The sequence below is a fragment of the Serinus canaria genome, chromosome 1A (assembly GCF_022539315.1).
Source record: "Serinus canaria isolate serCan28SL12 chromosome 1A, serCan2020, whole genome shotgun sequence".
Taxonomy (NCBI): domain Eukaryota; kingdom Metazoa; phylum Chordata; class Aves; order Passeriformes; family Fringillidae; genus Serinus; species Serinus canaria.
The window spans coordinates 1284587-1310661 of NC_066314.1; the positions used below are offsets into that span (position 1 = coordinate 1284587).

General features: G+C 50.6%; 2 protein-coding genes across 6 annotated transcripts in view; one reads left to right on the forward strand and one right to left on the reverse strand.

Moving 5' to 3' along the window:
* Window positions 1–2148, reverse strand: part of NET1 (neuroepithelial cell transforming 1) — a 62480-nt gene extending 60332 nt beyond the window's left edge. Inside the window, exon 1 of one of the 3 annotated variants that reach the window (XM_050982785.1) lies at window positions 1969–2148. In XM_050982785.1, the coding sequence (XP_050838742.1) occupies window positions 1969–2075 (107 nt within the window). In that variant the 5' untranslated portion in view covers window positions 2076–2148. The remainder of the gene's footprint in view (window positions 1–1968) is intronic. The other 2 variants (XM_050982795.1, XM_050982802.1) reach the window with 2 other exon arrangements.
* Window positions 2149–2264: 116 nt separating this feature from the next.
* Window positions 2265–25416, forward strand: LOC103822471 (tubulin alpha-3 chain). 3 transcript variants are annotated; one of them, XM_050984940.1, is made up of 6 exons: window positions 2265–2552; window positions 11290–11342; window positions 13225–13312; window positions 20749–20992; window positions 22093–22241; window positions 24052–25416. In XM_050984940.1, the coding sequence occupies exons 3-6, from the start codon at window positions 13310–13312 to the stop codon at window positions 25039–25041; spliced, it is 1386 nt and encodes a 461-aa protein (XP_050840897.1). In that variant the 5' UTR covers window positions 2265–2552; window positions 11290–11342; window positions 13225–13309; the 3' UTR covers window positions 25042–25416. The 3 variants fall into 3 exon arrangements, with proteins under 3 accessions (XP_050840897.1, XP_050840898.1, XP_009095694.2); XM_050984941.1 differs by lacking the exon at window positions 13225–13312; XM_009097446.4 differs by lacking the exons at window positions 2265–2552; window positions 11290–11342; window positions 13225–13312; window positions 20749–20992 and adding an exon at window positions 18287–18315.
* Window positions 25417–26075: the final 659 nt, after the last annotated feature.

The window sequence follows — 26075 nt, forward strand, 5'->3', positions numbered from 1 at the left end:
AGAGGCAAAAAGGGATTTGGGGAGGGGAAAAAGGGATTTAGGCAAGGCAAAAAATAAAGGGATCCAGGCAAGGAGGGGAAAAAAGGGATCCAGGCAAGAGGGGAAAAAAAAAAAAGGGGATTTAAGGAAGATAAAAGGGGATCCAGGTAAGGGGAAAAAAAAAAGGGGATTAAAGGAAGGTAAAAGGTGATCCAGGAAAGGGAAAAAGGGATTTAAGGAAGGTAAAAGGGGATCCAGGGAAGGCAAAAAGGGATTTAAGGAAGGTAAAAGGGGATCCAGGGAAGGCAAAAAGGGATTTAAGGGAGGTAAAGGGGATCCAGGGAAGGAAAGAAGGGATTTAAGTGCTGTCTAGACAATCTAAAAAGGACCTCAAACCAGAAGCAGACCCTTCCACATGGACAAGCTGCAGCATGGAAAATTTCCTGTAAATCCAAGGAAAACTGTCCCCCAGTGAGTGTGATCAAGCTGTGAGAGGTAAGAAAAACCCTTGGAGGTTTGTAGAGCTCAGCCAGCCAGCGCCAAGCTGACCTAAATTTGAAGCTGGGCTGGAGATCTCCCGGTGTAACTTTTTAATTTTTCCAAACAAGCCTCAAGCAGCAGCATCTCGAGCTGCTGTGCTTCACCAGACCACAGAGGTGCTGAGCTGCCAGCACCCCGGGTGCCCAGGTGTGTCTGCATTCATTCCTTTCCAGTTTCATCCCAATTCCTTTGGCCTCTCCCACAGGAACCATCCCAAAGCACCAAAGCCTTCAATTAGGCTCTGCTTTTCAGTGTGCTAATTAGGGAGCTGCAGGTTGGTTTTTCCAGAGCACATTTCTATGAAAACATTTCTTTTCCAAAGCCTCTTAAACCCTTCTGCCGCCCAGAACTCACCCTCTGCTTCTCAATGTTTATTTTGCTTTTACCGCCTAATTAAGAACATCCACTCCAGCCCCTGGGAAATGTTTCCAAAACAAGGGATTGCTCCATTCACCTCCCTCGCTCTCATTTCCATGGAAAAAACGAGGCTGGAGGAAAAGCAGGAGCATCTCTCACCCCTCCAAGCCAAGCTGGGATGCAAAGTTTGACCCCTGCTCACAGCCAGGAATGAATTTCTGTCCCAACACAGCGTGTGCAGGTAGGAACTCTCTGTGCTGAGGTACCTAAAGCCACTGTGGTCAGATATAAGAGGTTTCCACATCACCTGCATGCTTGCAGAAGTCATTTCCTAACCTCGAGGGCGACAGAAAACCCAAACCTCTGCTGATCTGCCGCTGTCAAATCTGCTTAAATGCTAAACACACCCAAGTAACATTTTGGGATCAACGCAAATAAAATGAACTGAACCTCAGGGTAATTTTAATCCTAAATTTCTTTCAGGATGTGACCTTAGGAATATCTCCCAAGTTTCATACCTCAGAGCAACAGTAACACACATCTCACCCAGGGGTTTAAACATCGGAATAAAGGCACAGCTGGTGCTGCGGTGGATTTTACGCCCAGGAGAGGGAGATGATCCCAGCCCTGCCCAGAGAAGCTGTGGCTGCTCCTGGGACCCCTGCAAGTGTCCGAGGCCAGGCTGGAGCAGCCTGGGACGGTGGCACTGGGTGATCCTTAAGGATCATTCCAACCCTTTAAAATTCCGTGATAGGAGCAGCTACAGACCCCCTCCTCATTAGGGGACATAAACATAAATGATATAAAGCTGTTACAGCCTGAGGAAAGAAGCGTCCTTCTCATGAGGCAGAGAGGCAAAGGATTCACCAGAGGAATTCCCCTCAGGAGATGGGAATGGAGACCTTTGAATATAAACCAGGGTTTTATGGGAAGGGAGGGAATTTCTCTGGAAAATCCTCTCACAAGGCAGTCAGGAAGCCCAAGGGACCCTCCTCTCACGGGAGAGCGGCGGGCTCTCCTCTGAGGGCGCACACGCCCCGCGGGTCACCCTCAGCCCCTCACGGGGGGACGCGGGGGGATCGCGACTCCTACCGGCTGCAGGAGGCGGCCACACCGGGGGTGCCGCCCGCCGGCGGCGAGATGCTGACCCTGCCCCGTCTCCTCCCAGAGGGTTTCTGGCCCAGGGGCTCTGCCTCCATGGGGACGGGGACCGAGACCGGGGCTGGCAGCGGCAGTAGCGGCGGCGGCGACTCAACCCGGGAGAAATGGCGGCGGCGGTTTGAAAATGGCGGCGGTGGCGGCGGCGGCCAATCAGAAGCCTCGGGGGCGTGGCCAGAGGGCAGCGCGGGCTGTCGGGGGCGGTGGGCGCAGCGCCCCCTGGCGGAGCGCGCTGAGGGAGCGCCCCGGCCCCAGCGGGGGAAACTGAGGCACGGGGCGGGCATCGCCCTCCGTGTCCCGGGATTCCCGGGAATCGCGGCGTTATGGAGCATGGAGAGACCTCGGAGACCATGGAGTCCCTCCGAGTCCCGGGATTCCCGGGAACCGCGGCGTTAGGGAGGCTGGAGAGACTTCGGAGACCAGCGAGTCCAACGTGAGGCCGAGCTCCGGCCGCTTTGTGAGGCAGAGCTGAGCGCTGAGTGCCGGGTCCGGTCGTTCCTTAAACATCTCCAGGGATGGTGAGTCCAGCCCTGCCCTGAGCAGCCCCTTCCAGTGTGTAATCGTCCTTTCTGATGCCTCAGGGTTTAGCTTTTCTATTTTTCACATTCTGTGCTGCTTTGGTGTGTGGGTCTGGGCTCCATATTATGGGATGGTGAGCTCTGTGCCCAGAGCAGGGAGACAAAACAATTCCTGCTCCAGCTGGGCACCAAGGACAAATGAGCCAAATCCCAGGCCAGGAGCACAAACCCCGTGGGCTGGAGAGAGAAAAACAAGCAGGGTGGGAGTGCCTGGGCTAAAGCTGGGCTGGGACAATGAACTGCAAGGTGGGAATGGAGCAGAGCTGATCCCAGGGAGAGACCCCGGGAGCGCTGGGGCATTTTGGGGCCATTTTGGGTCATCTTGGGGGCAGCCCTGGCTGGGCTCTGGTGCTGCCCAAGGTGCAGCCATGGAGGAGATCCTTGGAATCAATCCCTGCTTCCTTCTGGAACTCTGCCCAGCCTCTGCTCCAGCTCAGCCTTCACAAGGCACAAGTTCCATGAATGAATTTCCCCAAAATCCCCCCAGCCCCTGCCCTGGCCCAGCCTGAGGCCGTTCCCTCTGCTCCTGTCCCTGTTCCCTGGAGCACAGCCCGACCCCCCCGGCTGTCCCCTCCTGGCAGGGACTTGTGCAGAGCCACAAGGTCCCCCCTGAGCCTCCTCTGCTCCAGGCTCAGCCCCTGCCCAGCTCCCTCAGCCCCTCCTGGTTCTCCATTCCCTTCCCAGCTCCCTCAGCCCCTCCTGGTTCTCCAGACCCTTCCCAGGTCCATTCCCTGGACCCTCTCCAGCCCCTCCAGGTCCTTCCTGACCTGAGGAGCTCAGAGCTGACCCCAGGATTCCAGGGGGTCCCTCAGCAGTGCCAGCTCAGGGGACAGTCCCTTCCCTAACCCTGCTGGCTACTTTATTCCTGCTAAAATCCAGGTGCCAGTGGCCTCCTGCCCACCTGGGCACACCTGGGGATGCCCAGCTGCTGTCACCAGCACCCCCAGGGACATTTCCAGCCTCTCTGGCCCAGCCTGGAGCATTCCATGAGGTGAACCTGGCCCTTGGTCTTGTTGGAGCTCCAACCCATCCACTCCCACCTCCATCCCTGATCCCTGGCAGGGAACAGCTGGAGCTGTGTCAGGTGGGTTAACCTGGATTTTAGGAAAAGGTTCTTCCTGGGAAGGGGAGCAGCAGCCTCACCCAGTCTGAAAGAGGCAAAAAAATCAGCAAAATTTTGGAGGAGAAACAGCTCCTTCCTTAAAAAAAATTAAAAATAGGGAAAATTCCACCTCAGCAATCAGCTCAAATCCCAAAAATCTGCCTCAGTCACCTCTCTCATAACACACCCAAGGGATTTAAATCCTGAGGCACAAAACCAGTGCCTGAACCATTCCTGGTGAGGTGTGTGAGTGAGCTGGAGCTGGAAAAAAGCAGCAGCTTTGGCCAGGCAGGGCAGCAAATCCCCCCAGGCTGCCTTGGAGAGCCACCAGGAGCCCCTGCTGCTCCTCCCATCCCTCAGCAGCGCCAGGAGGGGCCTCCAGCCAGACCTTTCTGGAGCATTTTTGGATGCTCTCAGGTAAGGGGATCATCTGGGAAGCTGTCCCACTTGGCTGAGGTTTGGATTTTGCTCCATCCCAGCCTTTTCCCTCTGCCAATGGCAGGGATGAGGAGGGGACGGGGTCTGTCCCCATCCCCCAACCATCCCTAGAGCAGGGGGTGGCTTTTCCCTGCTTGTAAATTGGGAATATCTCCCCTGGAGTGCAAATCTGCCTTTGGACCAGAGAGATTTGGCTAAAAGAACCCCCAAAAAAATCTCTTTTTAACAACTCTGACCCCCCCCAGTGCTGTAACAGCCTTTTGGTTCACCAGGGTGAGCTCAATTTCTGGGCAGCCCTTGGATGAAATTCTTTGAAACCTATTAAATTATTTTTGAAACCTATTAAAAAAAAACCCAAAAGACCTACATGTGCACAAAGCATTTCAGTTTCTTGGCTGTATTTAAGGATAAAAAAATATAAAAATCACAAATGGATTCTTCAGAGATGCAAACCCCACAGGTTCAGCTGTTGGAGTGGGACATTCATTCAGACAAGGAGGTGCCCCCTCCAAAAGCTGCACATAACCAGATGTGAGAGTGAGGATTTAAAGGGTTTAGAAGGAATTTGTGCTGCTTTTTGGGGGAAAAAAAGCCTCCACTGGGATGGGACAGGGAGCATCCCTGGAGCACCAGGTGTGCCAGAGGACTCAGACTCAGCATGGAAACGATGCCAAAGAAAATTGAACTGATTTTGCTCTTTATTCAAAGAAAATGGAATTAATTTTGCTCTTTTTTATTCAAAGAAAATGGAATTAATTTTCCTCTTTGTTCAAAGAAAAGGGAATTAATTTTGCTCTTTATTCAAAGAAAATGGGATTAATTTTTCTCTTTATTCAAAGAAAATAGAATTAATTTTGCTCTTTGTTTATTCAAAGAAAATGGAATTAATTTTGCTCTTTTTTAATTCCAGTGCAGCTTTAAGATGACCAAACTGAGGTTTCCCTTTGGGTTCAAACCCAAACACTTCAGCAGAGCTGTGCTGCCTCACTCCACATTTCATTTTTGTTGCCTGGGACCTGCTCAGGGCTGAACATCCACGGATCCATTTGATCTCCAGCAGCCAAATTCCTTCCCTGCCCTTCCCCACAGCTGAGACCTGCCCCCTGATCTCAGCCATTCCCAGATTGCTGTGTCCTGCTGGGAACTGGGACAAACTTCCCAGCCTTTCCAAACCTGTCCTTTGCATTCAGCTGCCCCCCCCCCCAGCTCTGATCCCCCCCCGGAGCTGTGGGATTTGGGAATGTGGGATTTGGGAATGCCTTTCTGTCCCAGATTGCAGGGCAGGATGAGTTCTGTCACCATCTGCAGCTGTCTGGTGCCAAGTGGGCAATTTCTCTTTATCTCCCTCTCTGAGTGATCACAGTCACTCCTTCTCATCAGGGGACATCTGATAAGAGGCCACTGGATGTCCCTGCAGGGCTGATAAGAACTGCAGCATCCCACTGGGAGATGTGAGCCCAGGGGGAGGAGCCAACATTCCTACCTGGATAGAATCTGGGGATTCTGGAACACCAGCCCAGCTTCCAGCTGGATTCCCCAGAGGAACAGCAGCTGCCTCCACTTCCAGGGATCTGGGCAGGAGGAACACCTGGGAAAAACACCAGTCACTTGGTTTGTAAAATTTTAAAGGTTTAATAGTAATAAAATAGTTATAAAAATGGTAATACAGTTAGAGTAATAATAATTTAGGCAATTTGAATTGAGACAATAGAAACAAAGAGTTAGGGACAGTCTGGGTACCTTTTCTGGGCAAAATAAGCCCAAAAAGGCCCCACATTAACAGAGGATTAACCCTTAAAAGCAATAACCTGCTGCACATTCCTACAGCTCATCCATGGTGCATCAATTCCATTCACACCCAGGATTCTGTCTGGGCAGTGCCAGCTTCTCCCTCTGAATCCTGACACCTCTCCAGGGCTGAGTGAGGCAGGAAGAAGTTCATTTCTCCTGATAACGGGGCAATAAATTCTCTTCCTCTGAAAGATTCAGGTCTCCTGTGGCTGCTGTCTCAGTGTGAGTCCTTTCTTTAGGAAAAAATATCCTACACAGCAGAGTTTCTATTTTAACATTTTGTTATAACCCAAACTCTATTGAACACACTAAAGAGAATTAATACAGCATCACTTTCTAACACAACACACAGAGTATTCATTTGAATATTTGTGAAAAGCCAATCATGAAATTGGCATTTTTCACACCCCCTTTTTCTACAGGACCCTCTGCTCCAACAGAACCACCCCTGACACCTCAGGGGGGCTGCAGCCACATCTCCAGCTGGACTGCTCCTGCCCCACAGGGTGTCAGAGTGAGTTCTGACTCTGGCAGGGTTGTTCTAGAATATTGCATTGTTTATTTTATCCTTTTATTTTTGCTCCCTTCCCTATTAAAGAACTGTTATTTCCTGCTCCCATATTTGTTGTCTGAGACCCCCTTAATTTAAAATTTAGAACAGTTTAGAGGGGTGGGGAGGGTTTGCATTCTCCATCCCAGGGGAGGCTCCTGCCCTCCTCAGCAGGCCCCTGGCATTCCAAACCCAGACAAACCCCAGGAGGGCTGCAGCCACATCTCCAACTGGGCTGGCACTGACCCACAGGGTGTCAGGGTGAGTTCTGACTCTGGCAGGGTTGGTTTAATCACTGCATTGTTTATTTTATCCTTTTATTTCCTTCCCTATTAAAGAACTGTTATTTCCTGCTCCGATATTTTCTGCCTGAGACCCTCTTAATTTAAAATTCACAGCAATGGGGAGGGTTTGCATTCTCCATCCCAGGGGAGGCTCCTGCCCTCCTCAGCAGGCACCTGGCTTTCCAAACCCAGACAAACCCCAGGAGGGCTGCAGCCCCTTTTCCAATGGGACTGCCACCAACACACTGCCCCACAGGGAGTCAGGTTCAGTTCTGACTCTGGCAGGGTTGTTCCAGTGCATTGCATTGTTTATTTTATCATTTTTTTCCTTCCCTTTTAAAGAACTGTCATTCCTGCTCCCATATTTGTTGTCTGAGACCCTCTTAATTTAAAATTCACAGCAATGGGGAGGGTTTGCATTCTCCGTCCCAGGGGAGGCTCCTGCCCTCCTCAGCAGGCACCTGTCTGTCCAACCCCAGACACTTTCCCATCAGCACAGACACTGGGAGGTTTTGCTTTCCCTGCTGAAATCACCCTGTGGGAACTCAGGAGGGCACAGCAGATCCCAGGGCTGATCCCATCTCTCTTGGAGCCTGGTTTTTGGGAAGAGCTGGTTCTCCTCCAGGATTTTGCTGATTTTTGGCCTCTTTTGGACAGGGTGAGGCTGTTGCTGTTCCCTGAGGGCTGTGGGCAGGGTGAAGGATCCCAGAATCATGGAATATCCCGAGCTGGAATGGAGCCACAGGGATCAGCCAGGCCAGTTCCTGCACAGACACCCCAAAATCCCACCTGGAGCAGCCTTGGGAATGTGCCCATCCCTTGGGGGAGGAAATGTCCCTAAAATCCAGCCTCAGCCTTCCCTGGCTCAGCCTCACTCCCTGCTCTTCCTGGAGCTCTGTTCAGCTGCTCAGGATTTCCCAGGGACTCTCCAATCCTGTTTTTGCATGGATATCCCAATCCCATTTGTACATGGATATCCCAATCCCATTTGTACATGGATATCCCAAATCCCATTTGCACATGGATATCCCAATCCCATTTGTACATGGACATCCCAATCCCATTTGTACATGGACATCCCAATCCCATTTGTACATGGACATTCCCAATCCCATTTGTACATGGACATCCCAATTCCCATTTGTACATGGACATTCCCAATCCCATTTGTACATGGACATTCCCAATCCCATTTGTACATGGATGTCCCAATCCCGTTTGTACATGGACATTCCCAATCCCATTTGTACATGGACATTCCCAATCCCATTTGTACATGGATATCCCAAATCCCATTTTTACATGGACATTCCCAATCCCATTTGTACATGGACATCCCAATCCCATTTGTACATGGACATTCCCAATCCCATTTGTACATGGACATCCCAATCCCATTTGTACATGGACATTCCCAATCCCATTTGTACATGGACATTCCCAATCCCATTTGTACATGGACATCCCAAATCCCATTTGTACATGGACATCCCAATCCCATTTGTACATGGACATCCCAATCCCATTTGTACATGGACATTCCCAATCCCATTTGTACATGGATATTCCCAAATCCCATTTGTACATGGACATTCCCAAATCCCATTTGTACATGGACATCCCAAATCCCATTTGTACATGGACATTCCCAAATCCCATTTGTACATGGACATCCCAATCCCATTTGTACATGGATATCCCAATTCCCATTTGTACATGGATATCCCAATCCCATTTGTACATGGACATTCCCAATCCCATTGTACATGGATATCCCAATCCCATTTGTACATGGACATCCCAATCCCATTTGTACATGGACATCCCAATCCCATTTGCACATGGACATCCCAATCCCATTTGTACATGGACATTCCCAATCCCATTTGTACATGGACATCCCAATCCCATTTGTACATGGACATCCCAATCCCATTTGTACATGGATATTCCCAATTCCCATTTGTACATGGACATTCCCAATCCCATTTTTACATGGATATTCCCAAATCCCATTTGTACATGGATATCCCAATCCCATTTTTACATGGACATTCCCAATCCCATTTGTACATGGATATCCCAGTCCTGTTTTTACATGGTTATTTCCAATCCTGTTTTTACATGGGTATTCCCAATTCCATTTTGGTTTGGATATTCCCAATCCTATTTTCACATTAATATTCCTAATCCCATTTTTCCTTGTATGTCCCAAATCCCATCTTTTGCTAGGATATTTCCAAATTCCATTTGTACATGGATATTTCCAATCCCATTTTTCCTTGGATATTCCAAATCCCATTTTTTTGCTTGGATATCCCAAATCCCACTTGTACATGGATATTTCAATCCCATTTTTACATGGACATTCCCAATCCCATTTTTTACATTAATATTCCCAATCCCATTTTTTACATTAATATTCCCAATCTCATTTTTGCTTGGATATCCCAAATCCCATTTGTACATGGATATTCCCAATCCCATCTTTACATGGGCATTCCTAATCCCATTTTTACATGGATATTCCCAATCTCATTTTTCCTTGGATGTCCACATCCCATTTTTGCTTGGATATTTCTAAATTCTATTTGTACATGGACATCCCCAATCCCATTTTTACATCTTTATTCCCAATCCCAATTTTCCTTGGATATCCCAAATCCCATTTTCACATGAATATTCCCAATCCCATTTTTCCCTGGACATTCCCAATCCCATTTTCCCTGGACATTCCCAATCCCATTTTTCCCTGGACATTCCCAATCCCATTTTTCCCTGGATATCCCCAATCCCACTTTCCCTGGACATTCCCAACCCCATTTTCCCTGGACATTCCCAATCCCATTTTCACGTTAATATTCCCAATCCCATTTTCCCTGGACATTCCCAATCCCATTTTTCCCTGGACATTCCCAATCCCATTTTTGTCTCACCCTGTCCATACCCAGCAGGAAAACTCAAGGAATTCCAATCCCTTTTTCATCCACTGGTTTGAAAATGAACGTTTCCCTTGAAGCCTTTCCCTCCCTTCTCTGAAATTAAAGGGAGGGGAGCAGAAATTGGGAATAAATCAAAATAAATTCTCATTTTTGCTACAGCTTCTGCCCATTTTTATTCTTTTTTTGGGGGAGAAACAAATAAATAAATGGGGAAAATAATTTTCCATTCTTTTTTGCCAGGCAAGAAAGAAAACCAAAATTCCAGCTGATGCCAAATGCTTGGTTTTGAAATATATTTTAATTAATTAATAATGATGATTAAATCAATGATATTAATTATTTTTTGGTGGCAAGGTTAATTGGTTTTGTGTTGGGAGTGTGACCACGTCACTCCAGTGCTGGATGTGTTGGCAGGTGGAGTTTGGCTGAAGGAAAATGTGCAGAAATCAGGGAAAAGTCAGTGAAAATCAGGGAAAAAATGGCAAAAATCAGTGCAAAAATCAGTACAAAAATCAGCAAAAAATCAGCAAAAATATTGGCAAAAAATCAGCAAAAATTAGCAAAGCCCAGCAAAATAATCCAGCCAAATATCAGCAAAAATTCAGCACCAAAACGGCCATAAATCAGCAGAAAATTCAGCAAAAATTCAGAAAAATATCAGCAAAAAAAAAAAATCAGCCAAAAAAAAAAAGGCAAAACCCAGCAAAATATCAGCAAAATTCAGCCAAATATCAGCAAAAATTTGTTAGAAAATCAGCAAAAAATTCAGCAAAAAATCAGCAAAAATTAGCAAAGCCCATCAAAATATCAACCAAAAAAAATCAACAAAATAAATCAGCTTAGCCCAGCAAAATATCAGCAAAAATTTGGCAGAAAACAGCAAAAAAATCAGCACAAAATAAGCAAAAATTGAGCAGAAAATCACCAAAAAATCAGCAAAAAAATTGGCAAAACCCAGCAAAATATCAGGAAAAAATCAGCCAAATATCAGCAAAAATTTGGCAGAAAATCAGCAGAAAATCAGCAAAAATTCAGGAAAAAATCAGCAAAAAATCAGTAAAACTCAGCAAAATATCAGCAAAAAATCAGCCAAATATCAGCAAAAATTCAGCAGAAAATTCAGCAGAAAATCAGGAAAAAAACAGTAAAACCCAGCAAAATATCAGAAAAAACCCCAGCCAAATATCAGTAAAAGTTCAGCAGAAAATCAGTGAAAAATTGGTAAAAATCAGGAAAAAAAAAAGCAGAAAAAATTAGCAAACCCTGGGAGAATATTAGCAAAAAATCAGAAAAAAAAAATCCCAAAAAAATCAGCAAAAAATGAAGAAAATGAGTGGATAGCAAAGGATTGCTTGGATCAAAAAGTGGATTGTCCTTGGGAAGGGGAGATGGAAAAATGGGATCAGTTTGGAGGTGCCTGAATCCCAATTTTTTCAGCTCAGCCAGCCAGGCCAACACAGGGGAAAAAATCCCTGAAACAAAAGGATTTGTTGGTTTGTTTTTCCTACCCCCCAAAAGAAATAAAAATCAAAAAATAATGAGCATTAAATGAAATATTTTCTCTTCCCAGAGCTGAAATCTTTGGATTTGGAGGCAAACTGGAGAATCCAGCAGCCCCTCCTGGTGAGTGCTGGCCAGAATTCCCCTCTGGAATGATTTGGGGTCAGGATTTAGGGCAGGGAATGGAGGCAGGACCAGCAGAGGGGCAGCCAGGAGGGATTTGGGATCTTTGGGATGTGGGGAGGAGCAGCTGGGAGCTGTGGCTATAAAAATCCTCTGGGGGGTGGGATCTGCCTGGTGCCCTTCTAAATCCAGCCTGGGGCTGAAATCCCAGGAGTTTCCCTCTGCCACCAGCAGTTCTGGAAATTCCCAAAATTCCTTCGCATTTTTCCCAAAAAAAACCCCAAATTTTGGCTTGGGGTTGCCCAAAAAGACAAAATTTAGTGAAGAAACCACTGAAATTCCTCATTTTTTCTCCAGAAAAGCTGAAATCCCAGGTGGGTTCTGTCTGCCCCCAAGCTCCAGAAATTCCCTCATTTCCTCCCCCAAAACCCCAAAATTTGGGGCTTCGGGTTGCCCAAAAAGACAAAATTGAGTGTAGAAACCACTGAGATTCCTCATTTTCACTTTTCTCCAGAAAAGCTGAAATCCCAGGAGTTTCCCTCTGCCACCAGCAGCTCTGGAAATTCCCAAAATTCCTTCTCATTTCCCCCAAAAAATCCCCAAATTTTGAGCTTGGGGTTGCCCAAAAAGACAAAATTTAATGAAGAAACCACTGAAAATTCCTCTTTTTTTTTTCCCAAAAAACTTAAAATCCCAATCGGGTTCTCTCTGCCACCACCAGCTCCAGAAATTCCTTCATTTCCCCCAAAAAAACCCCAAAATTTTGAGTTTGGTGTTGCCCAAAAAGACAAAATTTATTGAAGAAACCACTGAAATTCCTCCTTTTTTCTCCATAAAGCTGAAATCCTAATTAGGTTCTCTCTGCCACCCCCAACTCCAGAAATTTCCCCTTTTCCCTTCCCATTTCCCCTCCAAAAAAATCCCCAAATTTTGGATTTTGCCTTTCCCAAAAAGGCGATTGAGTGGATAAACCCCTAAAATCAGAGCTGGGATGCATCCAAGGATAAAAATCCCCCAAATCTTCACATTCCTGCCCCAAAGTCCCCCAATTCCTGGGGAGTTAAAGCTCTTCCTCCTCTCCAATCCCATTCCCAGATCCACCCAGTCCGTGGATTTTGCTCCAGTTTCCCAGTTGGGGTTTTATACTGGGAATCCCAAACTGGAGCCAGCAAGAGAAGAAAATCCCAAAAATGCTGAAAAAAGGGAAAATTTCCTGCTCCTGATCCCATCTGGGATATTCTTGGCCCCCCCTCAATCCAGAGCTGGTGGGATTTGGGGTGGATCAAAGGAAATTTGGGGGTTTGGAGTGGGAGGTGAAGAGGAAAATGAGGGAATTTGGGAAAAAGTCACCACAGGCCCTGCTGGGATCTGGGGAATCCCACGGGAATGGGGCCAAAAGTGATTCCCAAACCTTGGCAGGAGGGAAAAGGGAATCCTTAAGGAATCCAGAGGGGCTGAGCCTCCACCTGAAGATCCCAGAGGTGCCAATCCCAGCAGATTCCCATGAAATCATGGGTGATATGGGGGGAAAAACACCCCCAAAATTGCAGGATTTTGTCCAAAAATTGCCAAAATTAAGAATATCCTCGGCAGTGCTGTGAGTAGTGATAAAGGCAAATTATTCCTGCTGGATAAAGTGAATTATGTGGGAACACACAAAACTTTTCCTTCTTTTTTTTGAACCAACCCCAGGCTTAAAAATCAACTTTTATTCAAATAAAACCCTTTAAAAAAACCACAAATAGGCAAAAACCTTCCACGGCGCTGCCTTTAATCAGAGAAATCCTTCAAGCTAGGCAGGGTTTGATCCCGATTTTTTTGGGGGGATGGAAGGAAAAGGAGCTCTGCTCCTTTAAGCTTGGAGAAACTTCTTTAAATCCAGGTGGAGTCAGGATTTCCTGGGCTATAAAGTTGCAGGGAGAGGCAGAGGCAGCAGCTGCTCTGCTCAGATCTTCCCCAGCCTCACCATGGTAAGAACATTCCATTTCCCACTTTTCCCACTTTTCCTCCCATCCCTTCACAGCTGAAAATTCCCTTTTTTTTTTTTTTTTTTTTTTTTTTTTTTCCCCTTTCTGGTTTCTCCCGGGGGTTTCCATTCCCAGGATTTGCTGGTTACCCCCTGGGTTATTGATTCAGGGTTTGCTCCTTATAAGGGAAAAGTCAGGGATGTGCTTGGAATTGTTGGAGTGGCCTCTTGGTGCTTTTTCCCCGCTGGAGTTTGCAGCTCCTGAGGTGGGGTCTGCACACTTGGGAAGTTTTGAAAAAGTTGGGAGTTTTAATTTTATTTTTTAATAATTTTTTTTTAGTCTGTTTGAGTAGGAGCAGCATATTTTTCCTCAACTAAATTCTGGATTAAAATCGAAATTTTCCATCCTGCTGCCCCCTTTCCCCCTAAAATTTTAACCCTCCCAAAGTGCTGCAACAAGCAGAACCTTTGGGGTTTGGTGTTTTTCTTTAGGAACGAGCTGCCATGTTGCCTTTGTCTGCTCTAAACCCTTGGGATTCTATCAAATGGATAAAAATCCCCCTTTTCCATGGTGTTTTTTCATGGAATCCCTGCTCCAAAACGTTTGCAGCTGGGAAACTGAAGTGGATTGAGCACTAAAAAAAATAAAAAATAAAATCTGCAATCCTGATTATTTCTGTCTGCTCCAGCTGAAACTTTTTTGGGAAAGAGGATCCCAACTGGCACTTTTTTTTTTTTGTGGATGCAAAGGAGCAGCTGGTTGGAAAAATCTGGTTGCAAATGGGAGAAAACTTCAAAGTGGCTCCCAGGGATTTGGCTTTGAACTTTTCCTTTAGTCTGCACATTCCTGGTCTGGCCTGGCCCTAAAAGTGTTAAATATTTACGTGGTGTTCCCAAGGGGAAAATCAGCTGGACAACAATAGCCAGAGTCTGTAAAAGGCACTTCAGCTGGATGCAAATGTTGGGAAGATCCCAAAAAACCAACCCCCTGGAATATTTAGGAGGAGGGGAAAAGCTCCAATAAACCGCTGAGCTTTTTTCCTTCGGCACTCCCACTTCTTGTATTTCGTTTTGATTTCCCTTTGTTCTCCTTCCCTGAGCTCCGGCTGCAGATTCCAGTGCTCCCAGGGCAGCAGGTGCTGGGAATGGGGGTTTGGGAGAGGAGCAGCTGTCCCAGGGAAGCGCTGGGAGGCTGAGCTGGGATGGATGGGGAACCATCCCAACCACGCTGCGGCACCGCTGGGCACGGCAGGGCACGGCTGGGCAGCGCTGCCCGCAGGGAGCAGGGGCGGCTGGGACGGGATCGCCCCGATCCCAGCAGGAATGGGGTCACCACAATCCCTGATCCTGGCAGGAGTGGGGTCACCACAATCCCTGATCCTGGCAGGAGTGGGGTCACCACAATCCCTGATCCCGGCAGGAATGGGGTCACCACAATCTCTGATCCTGGCAGGAGTGGGATCTCCCTGATCCCTGATGCTGCAGGAATGGGGTCACCACAATCCCTGATCTCAGCAGGAATGGGATCCCAGCCCCTCCTGATCCCAGCAGGAATGGGGTCACCCCGATCCCTGATCCCAGCAGGAACGGGATCACCCTGATCCTAGCAGGAGTGGGATCCCAGCCCCTCCTGATCCCGGCAGGAATGGGGTCACCACAATCCCTGATCCTGGCAGGAATGGGGTCACCCTGCCCTGATCCTGGCAGGAGTGGGATCTCCCTGATCCTGGCAGGAATGGGGTCACCACAATCCCTGATCCCTGATCTCAGCAGGAATGGGATCCCAGCCCCTCCTGATCCCGGCAGGAATGGGATCCCAGTAGCTCCTGATCCCAGCAGGAATGGGATTGCCCCAATCCCGGCTGGAGTGGGATCACCAGCATCCCTGATCCCGGCAGGAATGGGATCATCGCCATCCCTGATCCCAGCAGGAATGGGATCATCGCCATCCCTGATCCCAGCTGGAATGGGATCATCGCCATCCTTGATCCCAGCTGGAATGTGTTCACCCTGATCCCAGCAGGAATGGGATCCTAGCCCCTCCTGATCTCAGCAGGAATGGGATCATGACAATCCCTGATCCCAGCATAAAAGGGATCCCAGTAGCTCCTGATCCCAGCAGGAATGGGATCACTCCCATCTCTGATCCCAGCAGCTCCTTTTCCTGACAATCCTGGATCCCAGCAGGAATGGGATCACCACAGTCTCTCATCCCAGCAGCTCCTTGTCCTGACAATCCCTGATGCCAACAATCCCAGATCCCAGCAGTTCCATTTCCCACCAACCCCCTGATCCCAGCAGGAATGGGATCCCGGCAGTCCCTGATCCCAGCAGGAATGGGATCCCAGCAGGAATGGGATCCCGGCAGGAATGGGATCCCGGCAGTCCCTGATCCCAGCAGGAATGGGATCCCAGCAGTCCCTGATCCCAGCAGCCTCCACCCCCCGCAGAACTGGGGATCTTGTCCTGCCCTGGGTTTGGGGCTGTTTGGTCAGCTCTGGGTCGGTGTCCCAGGAATGATCCAGTCCTGCCCTGTTCTCTCCTGGCTCTGGTGGCCTCTGGAGCTCCCTGAGGGATGGGAAGATCTTGGCACATCCACACTTGGGGAATGGGATGGAAAAGTTTCATTGGCTCATCTCCCTGCCACCAGTGGTGGGTGCCCTGGGATGTCCAGCTGGAATCTTCTGGAGACTCCTGGGTGCTTTGGGTGGTTGTGCCCAGGAGATTTGGGATCTGCTGTTCCCACCACTTCCCTCTAAGCTGGGCTCACCTGTGGAGAGACCCCAGCTGGGTGAGGTGAGGTCAGACCTGAGCCAGGCTGCCCCTGGATGATGCCACACATGGTGGGATCAGCCTCCCTGCTCGTCCTTCCCGGGTGGGATCAGCTCCCTGTCCCAGTGACCCCTTGGGAAGCGGTGCTGCGATAATTGGGGCTCTGTGCCAGGTGGCCGTGCCGTGGCTCTGACGGTGGCCGTGCCAGGGCTCTGATGGTGGCCGTGCCAGGGCTCTGATGGTGGCCGTGCCATGGCTTTGGTGGTGGCCATGCCATGGCTTTGATGGTGGCGTGGTGGCAGCAGCAGGTGCCAATTACCCAGGGCAGCGCCCAGGGAGCCTCCAGGAGACGCCGCTCCCCGGGAGCTTCCCTGGAGTCACAGCCTGCTGGAGATGACCTGGATAAATCCAGACTCAGAGCTGCTCCCAGGAGCCAGCCCGGCCTTGCTCTGCCCCGGGGCAATCCCTGCTTTCTCCAGCCTCTGTGAGTGACTCCAGCTTGGCTCAGGTTTTCCAAGCTTGGCTTCTCCCTGAGCTCTTTTTTCCGGGGTCAGGAGCCTGGAGCTGCTGGTGCTGATCCATCAGGATGGGAGGGATTGGCAGCGGCTCCGAGGAGCTGGTGCTGCTCAGCTGCTTCCTGCCCCAGCATGGAGCCAGCAGCTCCTCCCTTCCTCCCTTCCTCCCTTCCTCCCTTCCTCCCTTCCTCCCTTCCTCCCTTCCTCCCTTCCTCCCTTCCTCCCTTCCTCCCTTCCTCCCTTCCTCCCGTTCGCCATCGCCCTTCCCTCCCTTCCTCCCTTCCTCCCTTCCTCCCTTCCTCCCTTCCTCCCTTCCTCCCTTCCTCCCTTCCTCCCTTCCTCCCTTCCTCCCTTCCTCCCTTCCTCCCTTCCTCCCTTCCTCCCTTCCTCCCTTCCTCCCTTCCTCCCCGGGAGAGCCTTTCCCAGGAATGCTGTGTCCCTGCAGATCCCAGTTTGATCCTGGCTCCAGCTCCTGCAGTGGGCAGACACTGCCTGTTTCCCTCATCATCCTCACCATGGCTCCAAGGGGAGCTGTGGGGGCTGGAAATCCCAATCCCCATCCACAGGATGTGTGCCATTCCCATTTCCAGAGGGAGTGCATTTCCATCCCTGTCCCTTTCCATGGGATGTGTGCCATTCCCATTTCCAGAGGGAGTGCATTTCCATCCCCGTCCCTCTCCATGGGATGTGTGCCATTCCCATTTCCCTTTTCCGCGGGAGGTTTCCATCCCTGTCTCTTCCATGGGATGTGTGCCATTCCCATTTCTCTTTTCCAGAGGGAGTGCATTTCCATCCCCGTCCCTTTCCATGGGATGTGTGCCATTCCCATTTCCAGAGGGAGTGCATTTCCATCCCTGTCCCTTTCCATGGGATGTGTGCCATTCCCATTTCCAGAGGGAGTGCATTTCCATCCCTGTCCCTTTCCATGGGATGTGTGCCATTCCCATTTCTCTTTTCCAGAGGGAGTGCATTTCCATCCCTGTCCCTCTCCATGGGATGTGTGCATTCCCATTTCTCCTTTTCCAGAGGGAGTGCATTTCCATCCCTGTCCCTCTCCATGGGATGTGTGCCATTCCCATTTCTCCTTTTCCAGAGGGAGTGCATTTCCATCCCCGTCCCTTTCTCCATGGGATGTGTGCCATTCCCATTTCCCTTTCCAGGGGAGTGCATTTCCATCCCTGTCCCTCTCCATGGGATGTGTGCCATTCCATTTCCCTTTTCCAGAGGGAGTGCATTTCCAGTCCCCGTCCCCTTTCCATGGGATGTGTGCCATTCCCATTTCCCTTTCCAGAGGAGTGCATTTCCATCCCTGTCCCTTTCCATGGGAGTGTGCATCCATTTCCCTTTCCAGAGGGAGTGCATTTCCATCCCTGTCCTTTCCATGGGATGTGTGCCTTCCCATTTCCCTTTTCCAGAGGGAGTGCATTCCATCCCCGTCCCTTCCATGGGATGTGTGCCATTCCATTTCCCTTTTCCAGAGGGAGTGCATCTCCATCCCATCGGGCAGGCCGGAGTGCAGATGGGCAATGCCTGCTGGGAGCTCTACTGCCTGGAGCACGGCATCCAGGCTGACGGGACCATTCCCAGCTCCAAGCAGGTGAAATCCATGGATCCCAACTCCGAGCAAGTGGATTCCTCCTTCGAGACCTTCTTCTGTGAGACAGCTTCTGGCAAGCACGTGCCCCGGCCGTGTTCATTGACCTGGAGCCCACTGTCATTGGTAAAACTGGGATTTTTTTTCCCCTGATCCATCTTTTATCCGTAATTCCCAACCCTTTTCCCATGGGATCCTGATGTTCCCACTGCTCTGCTCTGGTTAACAGTCAGAATTCACCCTTCCAAAGGGACCAGCGGGGACAAAGCCATGGTTGTCACTGAGTTCTCTTTGTTCCTTTCCTTTTGGGACCTTCAGCAGGTGGAAAGTGACCTGGATTTGCCAGCCTTGGTGGTCCTGGCTGGAATTCCACCCATCCCATGGCCAGATGTGGCACATCTGGTTCTGATGCCACCCCCAAATGTGGGGTGCCACACGTGCCGTGGGTTTGTGGGACCCTGGCTGTCCTGTTTGGCCAACTTGATCTCTGGGAGATCTGTTCCAACCTGATGGATTCCAAGAGATTTCCCACTTCCCCTTCCAGCTCCCTCGGGGATCTCTGGGTGTTGGTTTGTGTGGCACCCTATCAATTTGAGTGTTCCTCCTAGAATAATAATTATTTCTTTAGGAATGACTCCAGATCCAACCACCTGCTCCTGCCTTCCAGGCTTCTCCTCCTGTCTTTCCATCTGGGATGTGACTCTTAGTCCTAATTAAAGGATTTGCAGACTTTTGTTTGGGTTCTGCTTAATTTTTTAGACGCCTCATTAGGTATCAGATGGAGAACTCCATGAGTGAGCCAGGGAATGTGCCCAGTGTTGGGATGGAGTGGATTTTAAAAACCCTCTGGAGCTGGGTCAGGTGGAAATGCCAACCCTGGAGGGGCTTTGTCTGTGTCCCTTCCGTGCTGGAGAGCAGAGGATGGAGGTGGAGCTTCCAGACTTCTCCTCTAAGCTTCCTGTGGTAACTGATCCCACAAAACCTCTGGAATTGTGGTGTCCTAGCTCATTAACCCAGGTTAAATTCCGGATTTCGGGCTAGGTGTAGGGTGAGGACGGAGTTCTGGTAGCACCTTCCCCGTGTGAGTTTATTCCTCCCCCTTCCATGATCCCCCCACCCTTCCCTGACCGTGCCGTCACCCCTCCTGCTGGACGTGCCACGGATTTCGCTCCGCCAAGTTCCTCCCAGAACTTTTCTTGTGCTCTGCTCTGGCTGATTTCTCCCTCCTGGCGCAGAATGGATCAGGACTGGGCCCTACCACGGGCTCCTTCCACCCGGAGCAGCTCATCAGTGGCAAGGAGGACGCTGCCAACAACTAGCGCCCCGCGCTGCCACTAACAAACCATCGGCAAGGAATCATCGACACCGGCTCAGCAGGATCACGCAAATGTTGAGGGCAGCGCCACGGCCGGGTGACAAGCAGCAAACACACACCTGCCGGGTGACAGCAGCAACACACAACCTGCCGGGTGACAGCAGCAACCAGCACCTGCCGGGGACAGCAGCTAGCACCTGCCGGGTTGACAGCAGCTAGCACCTGCCGGGTGACAGCAGCTAACACCTGCTGGGCGAGAGTAGGGCCCTCCTGGGTGAAAATAGCACATTCCTGGGTGAGAGTAACAAACACCCTCCTGGGTGAAAATAGCACATTTCCGGGTGAAATTACTTTCAAACAAATATACCCTCGTGGGTGAGAATAGCGCATTTCTGGGTGAGAATAGCACATTTCTGGGTGAAAGCAACAAACACCCTCGTGGGTGAAAGCAACAAACACCCTCCTGGGTGGAACTAGTGCCCTCCTGGGTGAAAATAGCACATTGCTGGGCGAGAGTAGGGCCCTTGTGGGTGAGAATAGCGCATTTCTGGGTGAGAGTAACAAACACCCTCCTGGGTGAGAATAGCACCTTTCTAGGTGAAAGTAGCACATTTCTAGGTGAAAGTAGCGCCCTCCTGGGTGAGAATAGCGCGTTTCTGGGTGAGAATAGCGCATTTCTGGGTGATAGCAACAAACACCCTCATGGGTGAAAGCAACAAACACCCTCCTGGGTGGAACTAGTGCCCTCCTGGGTGAAAATACCACATTTCTGGATGAGAGTAACAAACACCCTCCTGGGTGAGAAGTACAAAACCCCGCCTGGGTGAGAATAGCAATGCACCTTTCTGGGTTTAAATAGCAGCTTTCCGGTGAAAATAGGCCCTCGTGGGTGGAAATCGCACATTTTCTAGGTGCAAATAGCACATTTCTAGTGAAAATCGGCCCTCGCTGGGTGAAATAATACATTTCTGGGTGAAAGTAACAACACCGCTCCTGCAGTGGGCCAGACACTGCCTGTTTCCCTCATCATCCTCACCATGGCTCCAAGGGGAGCTGTGGGGGCTGGAAATCCCAATCCCCATCCACAGGATGTGTGCCATTCCCATTTCCAGAGGGAGTGCATTTCCATCCCTGTCCCTTTCCATGGGATGTGTGCCATTCCCATTTCCCTTTTCCAGAGGGAGTGCATTTCCATCCCTGTCCCTTTCCATGGGATGTGTGCCATTCCCATTTCCCTTTTCCAGAGGGAGTGCATCTCCATCCACATCGGGCAGGCCGGAGTGCAGATGGGCAATGCCTGCTGGGAGCTCTACTGCCTGGAGCACGGCATCCAGGCTGACGGGACCATTCCCAGCTCCAAGCAGGTGAAATCCATGGATCCCAACTCCGAGCAAGTGGATTCCTCCTTCGAGACCTTCTTCTGTGAGACAGCTTCTGGCAAGCACGTGCCCCGGGCCGTGTTCATTGACCTGGAGCCCACTGTCATTGGTAAAACTGGGATTTTTTCCCCTGATCCATCTTTATCCGTAATTCCCAACCCTTTTCCCATGGGATCCTGATGTTCCCACTGCTCTGCTCTGGTTAACAGACAGAATTCACCCTTCCAAAGGGACCAGCGGGGACAAAGCCATGGTTGTCACTGAGTTCTCTTTGTTCCTTCCTTTTGGGACCTTCAGCAGGTGGAAAGTGACCTGGATTTGCCAGCCTTGGTGGTCCTGGCTGGAATTCCACCATCCCATGGCCAGATGTGGCACATTTGGTTCTGATGCCACCCCCAAAGTGTGGGGTGCCACACGTGCCGTGGGTTTGTGGGACCTGGCTGTCCTGTTTGGCCAACTTGATCTCTGGGAGATCTGTTCCAACCTGATGGATTCCAAGAGATTCCCACTTCCCCTTCCAGCTCCCTCGGGGATCTCTGGGTGTTGGTTTGTGTGGCACCTCAATTTGAGGTGTCCTCCTAGAAAATAATAATTATTTCTTTAGGAAGTGACTCCAGATCCAACCACCTGCTCCTGCCTTCCAGGCTTCTCCTCCTGTCTTTCCATCTGGGATGTGACTCATTAGTCCTAATTAAAGGATTTGCAGACTTTTGTTTGGGTTCTGCTTAATTTTTAGACGCCTCATTAAGGTATCAGATGGAGAACTCCATGAGTGAGCCAGGGGAATGTGCCCAGTGTTGGGATGGAGTGGATTTTAACCCCTCTGGAGCTGGGTCAGGTGGAAATGCCAACCCTGGAGGGGCTTTGTCTGTGTCCCTTCCGTGCTGGAGAGCAGAGGATGGAGGTGGAGCTTCCAGACTTCTCCTCCAAGCTTCCTGTGGTAACTGATCCCACAAAACCTCTGGAATTGTGGTGTCCTAGCTCATTAACCCAGGTTAATTCAGGATTTCGGGCTAGGTGTAGGGTGAGGACGGAGTTCTGGTAGCACCTTCCCCGTGTGAGTTTATTCCTCCCCCTTCCATGATCCCCCCAACCCTTCCCTGACCGTGCCGTCACCTCCTGCTGGACGTGCCACGGATTTCGCTCCGCCAGCTCCTCCCAGAACTTTTCTTTGTGCTCTGCTCTGGCTGATTTCTCCTCCTGGCGCAGATGAGATCAGGACTGGGCCCTACCACGGGCTCTTCCACCCGGAGCAGCTCATCAGTGGCAAGGAGGACGCTGCCAACAACTACGCCCGCGGCCACTACACCATCGGCAAGGAGATCATCGACACCGTGCTCAGCAGGATCCGCAAAATGGTGAGGGCAGCGCCACGTGCCGGGTGACAGCAGCTAACACACACCTGCCGGGTGACAGCAGCAACACACACCTGCCGGGTGACAGCAGCAAACAAGCACCTGCCGGGTGACAGCAGCTAGCACCTGCCGGGTGACAGCAGCTAGCACCTGCCGGGTGACAGCAGCTAACACCTGCTGGGCGAGAGTAGGGCCCTCGTGGGTGAAAATAGCACATTTCTAGGTGAAAATAGCGCCCTCCTGGGTGAAAATAGCACATTTCCGGGTGAAAGTAACAAACACCCTCGTGGGTGAGAATAGCGCATTTCTGGGTGAGAATAGCGCACATTGCTGGGTGAAAGCAACAAACACCCTCGTGGGTGAAAGCAACAAACACCCTCCTGGGTGGAACTAGTGCCCTCCTGGGTGAAAATACCACATTTCTGGGTGAGAGTAACAAACACCCTCCTGGGTGAGAATAGCACCTTTCTGGGTGAAAGTAGCACATTTCTAGGTAAAAGTAGCGCCCTCCTGGGTGAAAATAGCACATTTCTGGGTGAAAGTAACAAACACCCTTGTGGGTGGAACTAGCGCCCTTGTGGGTAGAACTAGTGCCCTCCTGGGTGGAAATAGCACATTTCTGGGTGGAAATAGCACATTTCTGGGTGGAAATAGCACATTTCTGGGTGACAATAGCGCCCACCTGGGTGACAATAGAGCCCTCCTGAGTGAAAGTAACAAAAACCCTTCTGGGTGAAAATAGGGCCCTCCTGGGTGGAACTAGCGCATTTCTGGGTGAGAATAGCAGCTTTCTGGGTGAGAATAGTGCCCTCGTGGGTGAGAATAGCACATTTCTGGGTGAAAATAATGCCCTCGTGGACAGCATTGGGGATTTTGGGATGAAAGTCTTGAAAGGAAAAAGTCTTAAATTGAAAAACGGCTTTGGGTGAGGTCTGAGCGTTGTTGGTGCTGTTGGGATTTGGTTTGGGGCTCGGGAGAGTCCCTGGATTTGTGTGTTTGTCCTGAAAGCAGAGAATTGTGGTGTTAAAACTGGGCTGAAGATGCCTGGAGAGTGCTCTGAGCACAGTTTTGGGATGGTTATCCCAGTCCTTAAATGGTTAAATATCCATTTCTTTTGGGATAGTTATCTCAATCCTTACAGGCATAAATACCATTTTTTGGGATGGTTATCCCTGTCCTTACAGGCATAAATATCCATTTTTTGGGGATGGTTATCCCAGTCCTTAAATGGATAAATATCCATATTGTTGGGATAGTTATTCCAGTTCTTAAATGGATAAATATCCATTTTTTGGGGATGGTTATCCCAGTCCTTAAATGGATAAATATCCATTTTGTTGGGATAGTTATCCCAGTCCTTAAATGGATAAATATCCATTTTGTTGGGATAGTTATCCCAGTCCTTAAATGGATAAATATCCTTTTTGTTGGGATAGTTGTTCCCAATCCTTAAATGGATAAATATCCTTTTTTTGGGGATAGATATCTCAGTCCTTACAGGTGTAAATATCCAATATTCTTGGGATAGTTTTCTAGTCCTTGGGATAAGTATCCAATATTCTCAGGATGATTATCCTTGTCCTTACAGGGGAAAATATCCATTTTCTTGGGATGGTTATTCCAGTCCTTACAGGGATAAATATCCATTTTCTCGGGATTGTGACTCCAGTCCTTACAGGGATAAATAGCCCTTTTCTTGGGATAGTTATCCCAGTATTCTTGGGATGGTTACTCCAGTCCTTACAGGGATAAATATCCATTTTCTTGGGATGTTTCCTGGTCCTTGGGATAACTATCTGGCGTTCTGCTGCAGGCTGACCAGTGCAGTGGACTCCAAGGCTTCCTGGTCTTCCACAGCTTCGGAGGAGGCACCGGCTCCGGCTTCACCTCGCTGCTCATGGAGCGGCTCTCCGTGGAGTACAGCAAGAAATCCAAGCTGGAATTCTCGGTGTACCCGGCCCCGCAGGTGTCCACGGCCGTGGTGGAGCCCTACAACTCCATCCTGACCACGCACACCACGCTGGAGCACTCGGACTGCTCCTTCATGGTGGACAACGAGGCCATCTACGACATCTGCCACCGCAACCTGGACATCGAGCGCCCCACCTACACCAACCTCAACAGGCTGATCGGCCAGATCGTGTCCTCGGTCACGGCCTCGCTGCGCTTCAACGGCGCCCTCAACGTGGACCTGATCGAGTTCCAGACCAACCTGGTGCCCTACCCGCGCATCCACTTCCCGCTCACCACCTACGCGCCCATCGTCTCGGCCGAGAAGGCCTACCACGAGCAGCTCTCCGTGCCCGAGATCACCAACGCCTGCTTCGAGTTCTCCAACCAGATGGTCAAGTGCGACCCTCGCCGCGGCAAGTACATGGCCTGCTGCCTGCTCTACCGCGGCGACGTGGTGCCCAAGGACGTCAACGCCGCCATCGCCGCCATCAAGACGCGCCGCTCCATCCAGTTCGTGGACTGGTGCCCCACCGGCTTCAAGGTGGGCATCAACTACCAGCCGCCCACGGTGGTGCCCGGCGGCGACCTGGCCAAGGTGCAGAGGGCCGTGTGCATGCTGAGCAACACCACGGCCATCGCCGAGGCCTGGGCCCGCCTGGACCACAAGTTCGACCTGATGTACGCCAAGAGGGCCTTCGTGCACTGGTACGTGGGGGAGGGCATGGAGGAGGGCGAGTTCTCCGAGGCCAGGGAGGACCTGGCGGCCCTGGAGAAGGATTACGAGGAGGTTGGAAGGGACTCGGCGGACGGGGAGGAGGAGGAGGAGGAGGGTGAGGAGGATGAGTACTGACAGACTTGAGCTCAGCTGGAGTCCAGGCTGGTGTGCCGAGGGCCGGCCGTGTTTGATGCATTGAACCTCCCCTGCTTGCGTAGTCGGGGCTCGCAGAGCTCCTCTCTAGCCTGGGTGCCTTGAGCTTTATCCCACTGCTGTTTATTGGTGAGTGACGCTGAGTCGGGCCTAACTTAGGCCGGACGTCCCGCCTAGCCAGGAGATCCCGGTTCCTAATCCGGGGAATGTGGCGGGCTGCCTGCTTTGGCCGGAATGGCAACAAACTCTGGCTCTGGCTTGTTCTTGTGAAAGCACTTTGGAATCAGACGTGCACCTGTAAACTGCTATGCAAATGGCTTTTTGTACGTGAATAAAGAGGGTTTGTTTGGCTCGGAATTCCTTGGATTCCCCCGGGGGGGTTTGTGGGGAGGCTCCTGCTGGCAGGTGGCCTGAGGAGAAGAGCAGATGCTGATCAGGGTGTGCTGTGAGAGTCATCATCCCTAATTGGTGCTGTGGGGGAAGTGGCCTATATCCCCTGGGAATTTCTGTCTGGGGCTGGCTGCCGCTCAGGGAATTCTGTCTGGGATCAGGGAGTCACTTCTCAGTGGTGGGGAGCACTTTTTGGCCTCCTCACCACCTTTGGGTGCAGCTCAGGTGTCGCCTGAGCAAATCCTGGTGGTTTGGGGGACTGCTGAGGATTTGGGAAAGATTCTCAAACCAGGGAACTCCAGCCAGGAATGGGGAGAGGGAAAGGGAGGGGAGCTCTGTCTGATACTGGGGAGAGGGAGGTGGAAGGATCCCAAAACTCCTTGGTGGCCCTAAAAGGACCAGGGTGGAGGTGGCCCCTGGAAGGTCCAGGTCCCTTGAGCCACCCCAAAGTCCCCATCCCTGATTGTCCCCAAGAAGATTCCAGGTCAAGCCAGGGATGGGGAAAGGGAGGGGAGCTGTGTCTGATATTTGGGACAGGAGGTGGAAGGATCCCAAAACTCCTTGGTGGCCCTAAAAGGACCAGGTTGGAGGTGGCCCCTGGAAGGTTGAGGTCCCTTGAGCCATCC

Bases quoted from the DNA above. Each gene is read 5' to 3' on its own strand.
- LOC103822471 (XM_050984940.1), top strand. The intron at 20,993-22,092 runs GTAAAACTGGGA...CTCCTGGCGCAG, and splicing joins CCTGGAGCCCACTGTCATTG to ATGAGATCAGGACTGGGCCC. The intron at 22,242-24,051 runs GTGAGGGCAGCG...GTTCTGCTGCAG, and splicing joins TCAGCAGGATCCGCAAAATG to GCTGACCAGTGCAGTGGACT.